The sequence below is a fragment of the Microtus oregoni genome, unplaced genomic scaffold (assembly GCF_018167655.1).
Source record: "Microtus oregoni isolate MIOR12 unplaced genomic scaffold, Mior012 000007F_ref0000211, whole genome shotgun sequence".
Lineage (NCBI taxonomy): Eukaryota > Metazoa > Chordata > Mammalia > Rodentia > Cricetidae > Microtus > Microtus oregoni.
The window spans coordinates 26,449,128-26,464,916 of NW_024543066.1; the positions used below are offsets into that span (position 1 = coordinate 26,449,128).

General features: G+C 36.2%; 1 protein-coding gene across 1 annotated transcript; it reads right to left on the reverse strand.

The window, feature by feature from the left end:
• Window positions 1–14,535: 14,535 nt before the first annotated feature.
• Window positions 14,536–15,220, reverse strand: LOC121450784 (60S ribosomal protein L19). The gene has a single exon (XM_041656076.1). The coding sequence runs from the start codon at window positions 15,195–15,197 to the stop codon at window positions 14,607–14,609; it is 591 nt and encodes a 196-aa protein (XP_041512010.1). The 5' UTR covers window positions 15,198–15,220; the 3' UTR covers window positions 14,536–14,606.
• Between the last annotated feature and the right edge of the window lie 569 nt (window positions 15,221–15,789).

Below are 15,789 nucleotides of genomic sequence, written 5' to 3' on the forward strand. Positions count from 1 at the left end.
TTTCAAGATTGGTGATAGCTAAGGGCACATGTACTCCATTGTTTTGGGTAAGTAATGTGTGTATAGAACATAAAGGTGAGACTACCAGGCAGCCAAGTGTGTATTGGAAGGAGGCTGTATGTACGAGCTCAAATAAAATAGTCTCAGGTTTCATATGCTTGCCTGGCTCATTAGAAGTATGTACCAATATACTTATTTATGCGGTGCTAAAGATTGAACATAGGACTTTGTGTCTGATATCAATCATTAATCTATATTCCCCAGACACACCCCTGTGTCCCTTCTCTTCCTGTTCATGACATCTGGTATCAAATCTTTTTCTTTAGAGTAAGTGAGCTTAGTAAAATCACGTACTCCTTTATGTTTATGACAAAATTAAAATGAGACTGAAAATGAAGTTTATTCACAGTTTTATGGATTGTTTAAATTTATAAAACATCAGACTTAAAATGTATTAATTTTATACATGAATAATTTTAAAATTGAAGATATGTTATTTTCCTAAATGTTTACTTTCACTGTGGCTTTCTTTTCATACAAGGCATTTTAACCATCAATTTCCAATGGGATTTTGTTTGATTTTTGACAAAATTCTGTGTATTACTGCTCCTATTTGCTATGTGTTCAAGAGCTATGACCATGAGTTTAATATTTCTTATGTGTACTTCATTTAGTAAACACTGCTGAAGCATCTCCAAATCCATTCCAATTATTACACAAAATAGCCAGGAGGTATGTTGCAATGCAACATATTCCAAACAATAATAACAAAATTCTTCTACTCTCCAAAAGGCATATTCCTTCCATTGTTTGAAAGCCATTCCTCCCTGTGTTAACAGAGCTACTTTATCATCATGTATACCTGACCCGATTGCCTAAATGTATAGCATGGATATAAGTCAGTACTCCTGGAAAAAGGCAATATCCCGTGGGCTTTATGACTCTGGAAACAAGATAAAAGCATTATGACTCAAAGAAAGCAATCAAATGCATTTTGTTGCCACAAGCATCATATTTAGTTAAAGAATTGTGACTATAAAGGCACACTTCTCTTACTGGAAGCCAGGACAAAAGCTGTCAGAGAACACGGTCGTAAATGGCTTTGAGATTGTTTTCTCTGCTTCATTTCAAATGCTTCAGGTTACAGATGTTTGACCTTTAACAAATGGAGTGGTTTTCTGTAGGCTTTGGTGTTTCACTGAATGCTGGTCATTGTCTGATCCTGATGTACTCATAACAAACGGGAGACGTGTTCATTGCTGGTGCATCCTACAACACTGAGATCATTTCTTAGCCAGTGACAGCTGTGCTTCCTCTAAGAAAAGGTAGAGTGATTCTATTCTCTCCCAAACATTTTCCCTCTAGCATCACTTCACCAAGCCGAGCAAAGAAAACTGTGTAATTGTCCAAAATGACTGCATATCGCTAAAAGACCAAAGAACAAAAACTAGACTAAACTAGAAGACATTTTGCTAAGACCATCTGGATTCAAGCTATTATCAACTTTACTGTTCTGTAGTGAAGGGCATAGCATGCATTCTTCAGGGTTATGGATACTCACTGCTTTTCCTGACTCTGGGTCATGAACATGTAAACAGTAGTCTCAGACTCTGGTGCTAAGAGAGCCGGCTGACTGTTTCATGAATACACTGAAAAATATTCATGGAGATCTGTGGACAGTTTGTAAAGTTAAGTATGTATGTGTTAAAACTTTTAAATATTAAGATATTTTAAATATTTTATCCATATCTGTTGAGTAAGCATATGAATCACATTGTTCAAAGTAGCAATACTACTTTGGCAGGATCCTTTTCTATCTGCCATAATCAACGATCCAAGGACTCACTATAATTACTATTTGGCCTCAGTTCTAGATCAGCATACAAATAATCACTGAGTTTATGTCATTCTTTTATCTTTTCAATAATTATGTATTAAATTCTTGTTTGGGTCCATACATCGTGCTGGGTACAGGATCATTAAAGTCAAGTAAGGCAGACAAGAGCTACACTCACAGAAACTAAGATAAGATTTCAACATGGGTCAGAAGTCCATTAGCAGGCCTCAAAAGTTAGACTTGAAGCAAATCACTGTGGAAAGACAAAATGGAAAAATCTTCATTATCATTCTCTTTCTTAGCTTCAACTCAAACAGACCATGTAGCTAACTGACTTTGCCTATAGTGTCTAATATTTATGACCTAAACCCCAATTCTGAAACTTCAGTTTTTCCATGTTTGCTGGAAATTCACATAGAATTAGCACAAATAGCTTGTCAAACGGGTCCTTGAATGTTCCAGCTTCTCTACATTCCAGAATTTTCCAGGAAGATAACTAGCAGACGATCATCTTGGACTTTATTTCTAAATCTGCATAGAAATTGCTCACATAACATTTTTAAAGGTTTGTTTACTTTTATTTTATACCCTTGGGTGTTTTGCCTGTATGCATGTATACCATTTGCAGATCTAGTATCCATGGGGCCAGGAAGAGGAATCAAATACCCTGGAATGAGAGTTACAGGTGTTATGAGTTAGCACGTGGGTGCTCAGAACTGTCTCTTCCTTTTCTCCCAGCACCGTTCAGTAATTGTGGTTGTTTGAATCAGTATGGCCTCCATAGACTCATATATGTTAATGCTTAGCCCATAGGGGCACAATTAGGAGGTATGGCCTTGTTGGAGTAGATGTGGCCTCATTGGAGGAAGTGTGGCAATCAGGAGGTGTTCTTTGAGGTCTTGTATGCTTAAGTTATGCCCAACGTGGCACACAATCTGTCCTTCTGCCTGAGGATCAAGATGTGTACTTTTAAGCTCCTTCTCCAGCACCATATCTGCCTGCATACTGCCATGTCCCATCATGAAGATAACAGATTAAGCTTCTGAAACTGTGAGCTAACCCTAACTGAACCTGTTCCTTTATAAGAGTTGCCCTGATCATGACTTCTTTTTACAGTCATAAAAACCCTAACAAAGAGAGGAATCAAATAAGAGTCCGATGATATTTAACAACTGATGTCAGAAAGGAGAGAGGGAAAGCTGATTAATAATCAGAGAATAGAGTGTAAGTTGACCTACCACCATGCATGATGTCAGTCTAACAGACGAAGAAGAATAAAAAGGATAGAGATGAAAGGATAAAGTGCATCGCATGGTACATGGAGAATTTTACGTCATTGCTTTGTCGAGAATTTATGAAATGAGTATTGTTTGAAACAATGACACACGGTTACAAGCTAAAGTCATACAGCCTACAACTTCTTAAGCCATGAGCTATGGTCTTATAAGGGTTCAGATAATCAAATGTAGAGTTGCAAATGGATTGGCAGTGATCAAAGGTTTCTAAACACACAACAAGCAAACATAATTCAAGACTATCTGGAGTATAAGCAACGTGCAGACCTAATTCTGAGCACACCTTTGTGTGTTGCACTACCCAAGCTGTGGCACAGTACTCCATGAAGAGAGGCTGGCAGAAACCTTTCCCCTCAGATTAGGGACTTGTGTTATGAACTGCATTGCTCTTACTGTTCATAGAAAAATATTTTGCACACATGAAAGCTTATAGTAATTTTTCACAGAAAACCACCGCTTAATGTTTTCCTACTTTCATTTCTTAGTATGGAAATTTTAAATGGTCATATAATTGAATTGAATTGAGTTATTATAACATTTTATTTTAAGAATTTCTCTTGAGTTCCTAATTTGAATTTTTTAAAATGTCAAATATTTCTAGATGAGATTAGGACAAAATTTCCCCAATTTCAGAAATTGTCATAAGCATAATTCTACCATTTTCTACTGCATATTTAATTTCTTTTTTTTTTTTTTTTTTTTGGTTTTTTTTTCGAGACAGGGTTTCTCTGTGGTTTTGGAGCCTGTCCTGGAACTAGCTCTTGTAGACCAGGCTGGTCTCGAACTCACAGAGATCCGCCTGCCTCTGCCTCCCGAGTGCTGGGATTAAAGGCGTGCGCCACCACTGCCCGGCTGCATATTTAATTTCTATAAAGCAGCTTTCTCAATACTGGTGTTTATGAAATTAAACACTAATCAACTTCAAAAATTCTGTAGGTGTTCTTCATTAAATATTCATCCAATACTTTTGGATAAAAGTAAATAAGTACATCCATCTTCCTATTATGTAAATTTACTTTCATCTTTTATAAATGGTAAAATTATGTGTTTCAAAGTTGTTTTAAAATAAATTTCTCTATGATTTATTACTTAAAAGTGTTTCAAATTAAAGAAACCTGAGGATATACAATATTATGCAACATTTGTTCCTGGGTAAGGTAATAGATGTGAAATAAAAATGAATCATTGTTGGTGGAATTGTGCTAATTTTCAAGATATTGTTTGGAATCAATATGGTTAATGGTAGTTTCTTGATGTCACTGATTCATAAACTTATTTTCTGAATTATTAGCTTCCACATAGAATAAAACACAAAAAGGTACAAGATTGTGAAGTTTCATGATATTCTATTAATAACAGGAAAATTCCAATTGTGCCTTTTTCAGTAAGAGAGCCTCTGGTTTCATGTGAGCACTCAATATAGACTGCCTGCAGTAAGGGAATTACTGTGGGGATGAATATGCCACAGACCAAAGACAAAAATCTATTGATATCAGTTCATTAGCTGACAAATATCATTAAAGCTCCAAGTTTTTACCTTTCTTGATATTTCAAATCTTAATTCTTAAGTTTTCCTCCTTACAACATACCTGACACAGAAACATAATTCTCTTTTTATTGCTAAACAGACAGAAGTAGGCTAAAAACTAAAATCCCTTCAAAGACATCCGGAGATATTTCTTGTTAGGTCCTACTGCCAACACCAGGTTTCACAGCTGCCTACAATTGTTAAGAAATTGGACAAATGAGGCGTTTAAATTGCCTCATCTTCCTATGTGTTGGTATTAAGCGTGGGTCTCACACATGCAAGGCAGGCACTCTCTTACTAAGTTATAGCTTGAGTAGGTCTTAATTTCCAAACTGAAAAATGATCAAGGAGGACAGGAAAATATAGCTGGCAGTCAGGTCATCAGCCAACATTACTTGCTTGCGTTTTGTTTGGTATGTTCAGTGTCTGGCATACAATTGGCATTCATTTTCGTCTCTTTGTTTTTCTGAATAAAGGGTGAATGTGTGAATGTTAAAATAAGATTTTGATCAAAAGCATAGTAATATATTTCTATGACTACCATTACTATTTATACTAATGATGCTATGGTATGGAGTATTTTCTCTATATGCTTTTCTAAACATCAGGTAAGCATTGTTTTCTTTAACTATCACTAGGCTTTTTCCATATAATTAATACTATCTGTCAATGTAGAGAAGAAACAAAGAGACACGTACACTAAAAATGTCAGTATTTCAGTTTCCCCATATCTTTAAGTCTTTCTTCACTAAATAATTTTGCAAGATAACGATATCACGCTTCAACAAATATTTACTGAAAACAATTACATACTTTTGACTTTGGTTTCTCTTTTGAGATAGCATTCATTAAGCAACACATCTTCTTTCTTTTCCAATGTTTGTCAGTGTAGGGTACCCACAACTCGTATCTTCAGGGCAATCTCTTGCTTGAGAGTAGTTATAGAGACATTATCTGTTCTGTGATACCTTTTCCCACCTTGATCTTCTTAGATTAATCAAATGTGAGTTAATCAATTTACCTCTTCAAGGAATTTGAAACCTAGAATGATACAAACACTTAAAATTCTCTAAGTAGAAGCTAGCTCCTATTAATGGCCAATTACAAATGAAAAGTTAGTCTTTTTTCAAAGGACTTATACACTAAGGAAACACACCACTCCTAAGGATAGATTGCATCTCCAAGAGAGGATGGTCAACTAAAAATCATTAGTGGAGTTTCTTTGTCACTTTTAACTCAGGGATTTTATTTTATTTTTACCTTATACAGCCTTTGAATAAACATTATGGCTTTGTATTTGTATGAGATTACTGTGTGAGTGTTCCTGTGTATATATGGTTCCTGTGTTTTTCTTTTTGCATTTTTTCCTGTTTTGTTATTATGTATATTTGAATTGCCAGGGTCCAAAGGTGTGAGTGCTGTTCCCCCTTGACTAAAGGTCAGAGATATTGAACATATTCTTTTTCTCTAAAAGTTATTGACAACAGGTATGGCTACAAAGAAGAGATCCTGACCTAGGGTGTAGTCTAGGATTTTTGAGAATAGATGTGGATCCTCACCACCTTGAACAAGGGTATGAGAATTCAAGTCTATTTCTGTTCCTTCAAGATTGGCAGGAGGTTCCAGGGGATAGCTAGCTGCCTGCAGAGACTTGGTCTATTCCTTATATCAATTTAATGAAGTCAGTTGCCTCCCCCATCCCCTTTTGGTGTGAAGTATATAAGCATGTGGAAAATAAACGCAGGCTAATTCAGTATTCGCTGAATTTCCTTCCCAATGCTGTTCTTGTTTCTGCCTTTTATTTCTCTCATGCCTCTGTTTCATTTGCTTAACAATTAGAATCCTCATGCTCCTAACCTGGAATATGCAAACTCTGTCAAGGCTGGGCCCCAGCAGGTATCACCCCAATGTGTGATTTATGACAGAATCTTTTAATTTGTTTATAATTTTATTTCATTATCATTAGGTGCCTGTTTGTTTTTTAAGGAGAGACAGAGAGGGTATGGATCTGTATTAGTGGAGAAGCATGGAGGAATTAGGAGAAATGAGGGAAGGGGGAATATTATCAATATATATAGTATAAAAATAACTATTTTCAATGAAAGAAAAAATGAAAACATAAAACCCTCTGAGTAATGATGAAAGCAGTGGTTTAGAAAGAAGAGCCAAATACAGGCTGTCTAATTCTCTACAGATTTCAAAAGGAGTGGTTAAGAAAGGAACCTTTATGATGCCCAACTCTGTGAAGATTCACCAACACTAGCTCTCTAAAATGTTGGATCTGATTTGAAGGAAGAAGTTTGTTTTCACATCCTTACACTGTGTATTTCCCCCATGTAGTAAATTCTTTCCTGGTGCCTGCTCAGGCCTACTATGCTTTATGATTACTCACTTGGGACAAATTCCCCTATTTTTGCAATTATTCCAACAATTATTTCATTTAGCAATAAACAAAACCAAAGCACTTCCTAGATATATAGTCTTGCCATTTTTGAAAAACATAAACTTAAACATCCATAAACATACATAGTAGAGTACAAACCCTGCTTTCTACACAATTATGTGGGTTGGACTGGCAGGAGAATGCACTTTAGGAATCTCGAAAAGAAAAGAACTTCCTCAGCAAGGATTTCAGCTCTTTATGGTGTCCATATTAAATATCAGTCTCCTCTGCTCTCCTGGGCACTTTGCCAATTCACACTTACTCTTTTGCTCCTGGGATCTGAGGAGACAGATCGACCACCAAGAAATGCAGTTAGCTATGTTATTGTCATTACTGTAAGAATTTAAAGCCATCTTGGAGTTATATTTTAAGTTATCATTTTTAACTTCGCTATTCATTTCTGTCCCTACTATAGTGGAAAAGGAGGCAGAATTTTCTGAACTCTGAAGTTCTATAACTCAGTGTGTGATATTTACTGTTCACGCTACCTATCCATGTCGCATTTCATACTACATTGGCTCCTGAGGATCTGGTGACACAAAGTTCCTTGCTACAGCAAAGTGAAAGAATGCCTGGGGCAAGCTGTTCTCTTAAAAACAGTCATTTTCTTTGTCACATTCAGAGGTGACCAAATAATCTTATTCTGTTTGACAATATCCTTGAATAAGCAATCCAATTTACCCCTCCTTACTTTACTATTTTAAATTTTCTCTCCACAATGCTTTAACATTAACTATATGTGAGTTACACTGATTACTTAAAAAGTATATTGTTAAAATGCTATTAAAATTTATGTCTGTCACGCCTATGTTATGGATAGCACACCAGAGACCACCAGTCAGACATCGTCTACAGCAATCTGAAAGTCTCCATTTTAGCTGGTTGGACTATCCCCTAGTATTTAGGGAGCTAGGTATAGCCCCAAATGTCCAGAATACAGGGTGTTTGAAAAAAAAAAATCCTGACAACTTGCTCAGCAACTGCAAGGATCTGCCCAGAAGCAAGTCCTTTGATAGCAACTAAGATAAGCAGTTAGCTGGAGGGGATGTCTCACTAACAGACAGTTTAACAGAAGCTAAATTAGCTAGGCCATCCTGACTTTAGATTCCTAAAATAGAGCTGGATTCTCCATCAAGAGAATAAATCCTAGTTAAACATGAAAGGACTTCAACAAGAATACAAGACAAAGGAACCTTTACACTGTCTTGCTCTGCCATACCTAAACTTGAGATTATCAAAGACAACAACAGTAGACATTCTAAAGTGAATGGGGTAAAGACCATGACACTTTAACTGTACATAAAGAACAATAGGCAACTATAGAATATTGTCAGTTGGAGAAATGATCTTCCCCAGAAGGAATATACAAGTTATTTATCTAATAGGAAATGGTCAATCCTGAAAGTATATACATACAAGTATCATTTTACAGGCTGAACGGGTTGTATTTATGTACTCATGTATATAATAAGATATAACATATAATTATTAATAATAAGGATTAATAATATAATGTGGCATCCATCTGCAGACATCAGTGGAGAACTGAGCCTGCTGCCTGTGACTGGCCCTGCTGAGAAGAGAAAGTAGGTGTGCAAATAGTCACCAAGTCCCCGGGTCTGGAGACACATGAAATTTATAAAGTAAAAGCCCACCAATCTTAGAGGAAGTGGAAGGGGAATTTGCCAATCACATCAGCAGTCACATCTGCATGAGTCGCAGCTCCCATAACTTCTAATGGGGATCACGAGGGCATCAGGCATTTTATGTCACCTTTCCTCGTCTCAAACTCCAATCATCTTGTAAATAAGTCAGATTCCCCCACACACACCTTACTCCCCTTCAGCGCCATCATGGCTGGGAGTATTCTTCACGGGTCTAGGTTACATCATTCAGAATGGTGTTCTCTAGTTTCATCCATTTGCCTGCAAATTTCAAGTTGTCATTGTTTTTTTTTTTTTTACCACTGAGTAGTACTCTAATGTGTGAATGTGCTACATTTTCTTTATCCATTCTTCAGTTGAGGGGCATCTAGGTTGTTTCCAGGTTCTGGCTATTACAAATAATGCTACTATGAATATAGTTGAACAAATGTCTTCTTGGTATGATTGAGCATCTTTTGCGTATATGCCCAAGAGTGGTATTGCTGGATACTGAAGATAGTTTGTTATCTTTCAATAAAAAAATAACTCCAGCACTTAATATCCAGGACATTAGATATTTATACTAGTTTTTCTTGTGTTAGCAACAAAATAAAAACATTATAACTTATAATTTTATAACTATTTTTTATTGATTTTCATTGAGCTCTACATTTTTCTCTACTCCCTTCCCTGCCTCTCCTCTCCCCTCCCCTTCAAGCCTCCCTCAGGTTCCCCATGCTCCCAATTTACTCAGGAGATCTTGTATTTTTCTACTTCCCATGTAGATTAGATCTATGTATGTCTCTCTTAGGATCCTCATTGTTGTCTAGGTTCTCTGAGATTATGATTTGTGGGCTGGTTTTCTTTGCTTTATGCTTAAAAGCCACTTATGAGTGAGTACATGTGATAATATATCTTTTTTGAGTCTGGGTTGTCTCACTCAACATGATGCTGTCTAGCTCAATCCATTTGCCTGCAGAATTCAAGATGTCATTATGTTTTTCTGCTGTGTATCACTCCATTGTGTAAATGTACCACATTTTCCTTATCCATTCTTCAGTCGAGGGGCATTTAGGTTGTTTCCAGGTTCTGGCTATGACAAACAAAGCTGCTATGAGCATAGTTGAGCGCATGTCCTTGTGGCACGAATGACCATCCGTTGGATATATACCCAAACGTGGTATTACTGGGTCTTGAGGAAGGTCATTTCCTAAATTTCTGAGAAATTGCCACACTGACATCCAAAGAGGCTGTACTAGCTTGCACTCCCACCATTTGCCCCCCTCTATGTAGGTGATAAAAAGACTGGGAAAGAAATCAGAGACACATCACCCTTCACAATAGCCACAAATAGCATAAAATATCTTGGAGTAGCTCTAACCAAACAATTGGAAGACCTGTATGACAAGAACGTTAAATCTTTGAAGAAAGAAATTAAAGAAGACACTAGAAAGTGGAAAGATCTCCCACGCTCTTGAGTAGGTAGAATTAACATAGTAAAAATAGCCATTTTACCAAAAACAATCTACAAATTCAATGCACTACCCAAAATCCCAGCAAAATTCTTCACAGACCTCAAAACAACAGTACTCAACTTCATATGGAAAAGCAGGAAAAAAAAGAACAAGCCCAGAATAACCAAAACAATCCTGTACAATAAAAGAATCTCTGGCGGCATCACAATCCCTGACTTCAAACTATTTATTTTTTAAATTGTGGTCTTTCTTGTTTCAACTATCAACTTCAATTCTAGAGTTTGATCTATTTTGGACTGTTTGTCTTTCCCAGAAATGTAAAAGATTTTTTTATGAATTTATCTCACAACCATATATTTGGCGATGTGACATTCCTAAATTAGAATGAGATACTAATTGTTTATCAAAGTTTTTACATAATTTGCTTTTAACTATGAATAAAATGACTTCAGCTATATTTCTCTTCCACTATTGGAACCTTGGGAAACATTAATCACATAATAATTGAGCAACACTGAATATGCTGTCAATTTTAAATGACATATTAGTAACTGACATTTAAATTGATATATGGAGCTACAACTAAATTAATGGTAGAAAAGTAATTTTTTATTATTTTCTGAAAACTAAATTACTTAAAAAATCTACTTTGAATATAGAGTAAGTAAGAGTCATATAATAAAGATAAAAATATTACTTTTACGGAGCAAAATATTGTGCATTGAATTACTGTTTTAAGACTTGAACACCAACTGTATTTCCCAGAAAATATTTAAAGTAATAAAGTAATTAGTCGTAGACATACAGCTAGCAAATTGCAAATCCTCAGACATAGGCATGAGGACTAATCATTGTTTTGCTAATGTGTTTATGTAAGAACAAATTTGTGTGGAAAAGAGTGTTAACTTTCATTAATTTGATAATGCAAATATTTATAAAACTTCTTTTATATATATATATATATTTTTTTTATTGAGAAAAGGAGAAAAGAAAAAAAAAGTTTCCACCTGCTCCCAGCCTCCCATTTCCCTCACCCTCATCCCCCCCTACGCCCCGTCCTCCCACCCTTCTCCCCCTCCCCCCACTCCTTTCCCCCTCCCTCTCCAGTCCAAAGAGCAGTCAGGGTGTTCTGCCCTGTGGTAAGACCTAGGACCTCCCACCTCCGTCCATATCTAGGAAGATGAACATCCAAACTGGCTAGGCTCCCACAAAGCCATCACATTACGTAGGATCAAACCCCCCCCCCCCGTGCCATTGTCCTTTGCGTCTCATCAGCCCTCATAGTTCGCCATGTTCAGAGAGTCCAGTTTTATCCCATGCTTTTTACTTCTAACAGTGTTTTTGCACATATCTGTTAGGAAAAGCACAAGGTTGAAAGAAATATTTTAAATTAACTTTAAAATGTGTTTATTTAGATTTTCTTTGAGAATGACAAAGAAGTTATCCTTGAAACATAGAAAACAATCATTTGCCTCTCGTTACAATCTGTTGGAAATATTCAATAGGCGACTTTGTATGAACAGTGATAGTACCCATAAAATAAAGTTCTTCATATTATAAAAAACACATTAAAGTGGAAGAAAATGTATTCGTGCCTTTAAATATATTCCTCAAAAAATCATTTTGATGCATAATATTATGCTCAAGTTTCCACCAACCTCTCTAAGACTAGAGCGGTGTTTTTTAACTAAAAGTTCGTTTTTCCTGTGATTTTGGAAGAGCATCTACTCCAGTAAATTTACATTGCAGCCACTATTCATGCTGCGTCATTTAAGGTTCCAGCCCTTTATAAGATATTGTATCTATTTACATAGCATAAATGGCCCATGATAACTGGATTTTTCTTCTTAATACAAAGTTTTATATTCAAAGCTTTTCACCTTAAGGGCACTCAGAGTATGAAATTCCTCACTTATGATTTGTGTCTTCCTTGATCTTCTGTATTATATTCACACAATGTTCATTATGCGATTAGAATGTAAATGTGAAGACTTATTCATATATGTTAACGAATGTCCCAATTTTATGTTTATCTTCTCAGAATCTTCTTTGATAAGTAAACAATGTCATGTATATAACATCCATTTTAAATGCACACTTGACCACTACTCTCGCATATTTCCCTTTAAATATTACACATATTATTCAATTAAAAAACTGGTAATAACTAATTAAATAGAAAGTACACTTTTGGTAGTGCAGAGAAAACCAGGGTGCAAATGACAGCACTCTTGGTTTCCAAGGCAACTATTTGCATAATGATCCAAATTGTGTCAACCTGTTTGTTTTCTTTCCCTTTCTCCCATTCTTATGTCTTTCCATATATAATGTTTAAGTTGAATATAATCAGTGAGGCTGTTTTATTTCTGGTAATAGAATTTTTGACTTATTTACATTTTAAAATATGTTTTAATTGGAAAAATTGCATTATCTTTCCCTTCCATTCCTCTTTCCAAACCTTCCCAGAAACCCTCTCTCCAAACCATCCAACATTTCTGCTCACTCTGAGGTTGATTGTCGAATTTTCTTTATTACTGTTACATATATTCATGTATTTATAGAAATATGTCTTTCTCTCTGTGTGTGCACAAATATATAAACACAATCTATTATTATACTTCATGTTTGTGTCTGTGTGTGTGCACAAATAAATAAACAAAATATATTGTTACATGTTCATATGTGTATGTGTGTACACAAATGTATAAATACAATCTATATTTTTATGAAAGAACCACTCTATATAATAGAAAATAATAGGTAACTATTTGATTCTTTTGTACTTAATATAGAAGCTTCATACTTCTTAGTATCTCTTAAATGTCTACATAGTGTTCTAATATTTCCAAATTTTAGTGGAATTATAGCACAATTTTCTAAACAGTCTAAAAAGTACATTCTTATTCATATTGAAGAAGAATTTGACTTCAACATAATTGTTTAAGATTGGAGATTAAGATTATAGTTTTAAATTTGAAGTTAAGATTATAGCTATCCTTATAGTTAGTCATAATGGAAATTATATGTAAATTATTACATCTAATAACAAAGCTCCCATTTCGTTTTGCTAACTCTGAAAAATAACTTTTCTATATCAAAAAATTCCTGTTTATTTACTGTTGCCTATTGCTTTTGAGTCATTTGCCTAGCATGTCATGGTCATTCCTAGATTCCCTTGCAGCTAGATAGAGTCATATAACTGGTTTTCATCAGTATAAGAACAAAAATTACATATTACCTTATCCATAAAATGAGCAAAAGGCACACATGTTGTCTTTTCTATCACTTACCTTTCTGTTAATTGGAAAAATGTGTCAGTCTCTTGGTTTGTGCCCTAGATCAAACATCTTTCTAAGTTGTGTCAAAAAAAAAAAGAGAAAGAAAAGAAAAAAAAGAGGAAATTTTGTTTTTGTTGTGGACAGAAACTAACATTTTAAGGTAAGTTAGTTATAAGAAATATTATGGACTTACCCATAACAAACTGCTTCCACTAAAGCCTCATTATTATCGTAGACCTTCAATATGTATGTGACCTCATTTCATTTTTGTTGATTTTTCCTTAGACTTACATTGTACGAGTACCAGAAGTTTTCACCGGAGAAGAAAGAAGATTTGAGAATAGCAACAAAGCCAAATCAACACACACACATACAAACAATATCAAATAAGCAAATGGAAAACACAAAACAGTAACAACACGCACAGAACAAATCATAAAAGAAATGATGGAAATTTTAAAGAACAGTTCCAGTAATTCAATAGGAATTGTCAGTATAGATAAATGGAGTTCTCAGGGAACAGTACCTAAAATTTGACCTACTACTCTAAGGACAAAAATTGCAAATCTGCAGTCAGATTATGAAAAATTTGACAATATGTACTGTTAAGAAAGAATTTGGTATTACACGTTATTTTCTAGCAAACTAGCCTAAGGTTAAATCCAATTAAAAGGTAGAAATCGGGGAAATGACTTAGTGGTTATGAGTACTGACCTATCTTGCAGAGGACCTGGGTTTGATTCCCAGAAGACACATGGAGGCTCACAACTGCATACAATACATATAACTTCAGATCCAGAGGATCTGATATCCTCCTATGATAGCTATGGTACCCTGCACTCTTGTAATTCTCTCTCTCTCTCTCTCTCTCTCTCTCTCTCTCTCTGTGTGTGTGTGTGTGTGTGTGTGTGTCTCTCTCTGTGTGTCTCTCTCTGTCTCTGTCTCTGTCTCTGTCTCTCTCTCTCTCTCTCTCTCACACACACACACACACACACACACACGGGTAAAATAAATTTTTTTTTTTTTTTTTTTAAGGCTTGTTTTATTTTAATGACTGATCCACCTGAGGCCACAGGCAGCCCACTATGTACAGACTCGAGGGAAGCTCTATTTCTTGGTCTCTTCCTCCTTGGACAGAGTCTTGATAATCTCCTCCTTCTTGGCCTGGAGGCGCTCCTCCCGGCGCTTTCTTGCTTCCTTGGTCTTAGACCTGCGAGCCTCAGCCTGGTCAGCCAGGAGCTTCTTGCGGGCCTTGTCTGCCTTCAGCTTGTGGATGTGCTCCATGAGAATCCGCTTGTTTTTGAAGACATTCCCTTTGACCTTCAGGTAAAGGCTGTGATACATATGGCGGTCAATCTTCTTGGATTCACGGTATCTCCTGAGGAGGCGGCGCAGGATCCGCATTCTTCTCATCCAGGTCACCTTCTCAGGCATTCGGGCATTGGCAGTACCCTTCCGCTTTCCTATGCCCATATGCCTGCCCTTCCGTCGAGCCAAAGTGTTTTTCCGGCATCGAGCCCGGGAATGCACAGTCACAGGCTTCCGGATGATCAGCCCATCTTTGATCAGCTTCCGTATCTGCTGACGGGAGTTGGCATTGGCGATTTCATTGGTCTCGTTGGGGTCCAACCAGACCTTCTTTTTACCACAGCGCAGGACGCTGGAGGCAAGCCTCTTCTGTAGCCTGAGCATACTCATGGCTGCGGACGCAGCAGCGAAAGGAAAGCTAAAATAAATATTTTTAAGAAGGAAAGTATATAAATGTAGAAATTTAAGGCTTGGAGCTGTGAGAGGAAGATTTTCATTTTTTAGACTGAAAATTATGTACTTGAATTAAATGTTAAAATTCAGATATTCTTGCTAGGATTAAGAATTTAATTTGACCTCTTAAAAGAAAACAAAAATAATGAGAAATACTGTTGATTTCCAGATTTCAAAGCCTCCTCCCGGAGCCACAAACTAGCTCACAGTGGGAACTCCTTAGAGGGGCTAACATAGGCTTTCAGTGGACCTTTGATCCCATGTGTGTGCATGAACTTCAACAAACTTCTGAAAGCACAAGAGAACTTTGAATCGTTACAGATATTAACCAGGGAGAGAATTGTTTTTCAGTAGACACAGAACACCCAAGTGTGACCTTCATGACAGGGGAGGTGAATTCTGAACACTTAACATCTAGGCCATAGCACTTGCTTTGTATTTCTGAGCAATTTCCTGTGGCCACTTGATAGAATGTCACTTTTCTCCTCTGTGACTCGGGTGCAATTTTACTGACACAGTGCTAGAGAGA

What these genes read in the sequence shown, in the direction of transcription:
- LOC121450784 (XM_041656076.1), bottom strand. Translation starts at nt 15,197, where the DNA reads ATGAGTATGCTCAGGCTACAGAAGAGGCTTGCCTCCAGCGTCCTGCGC.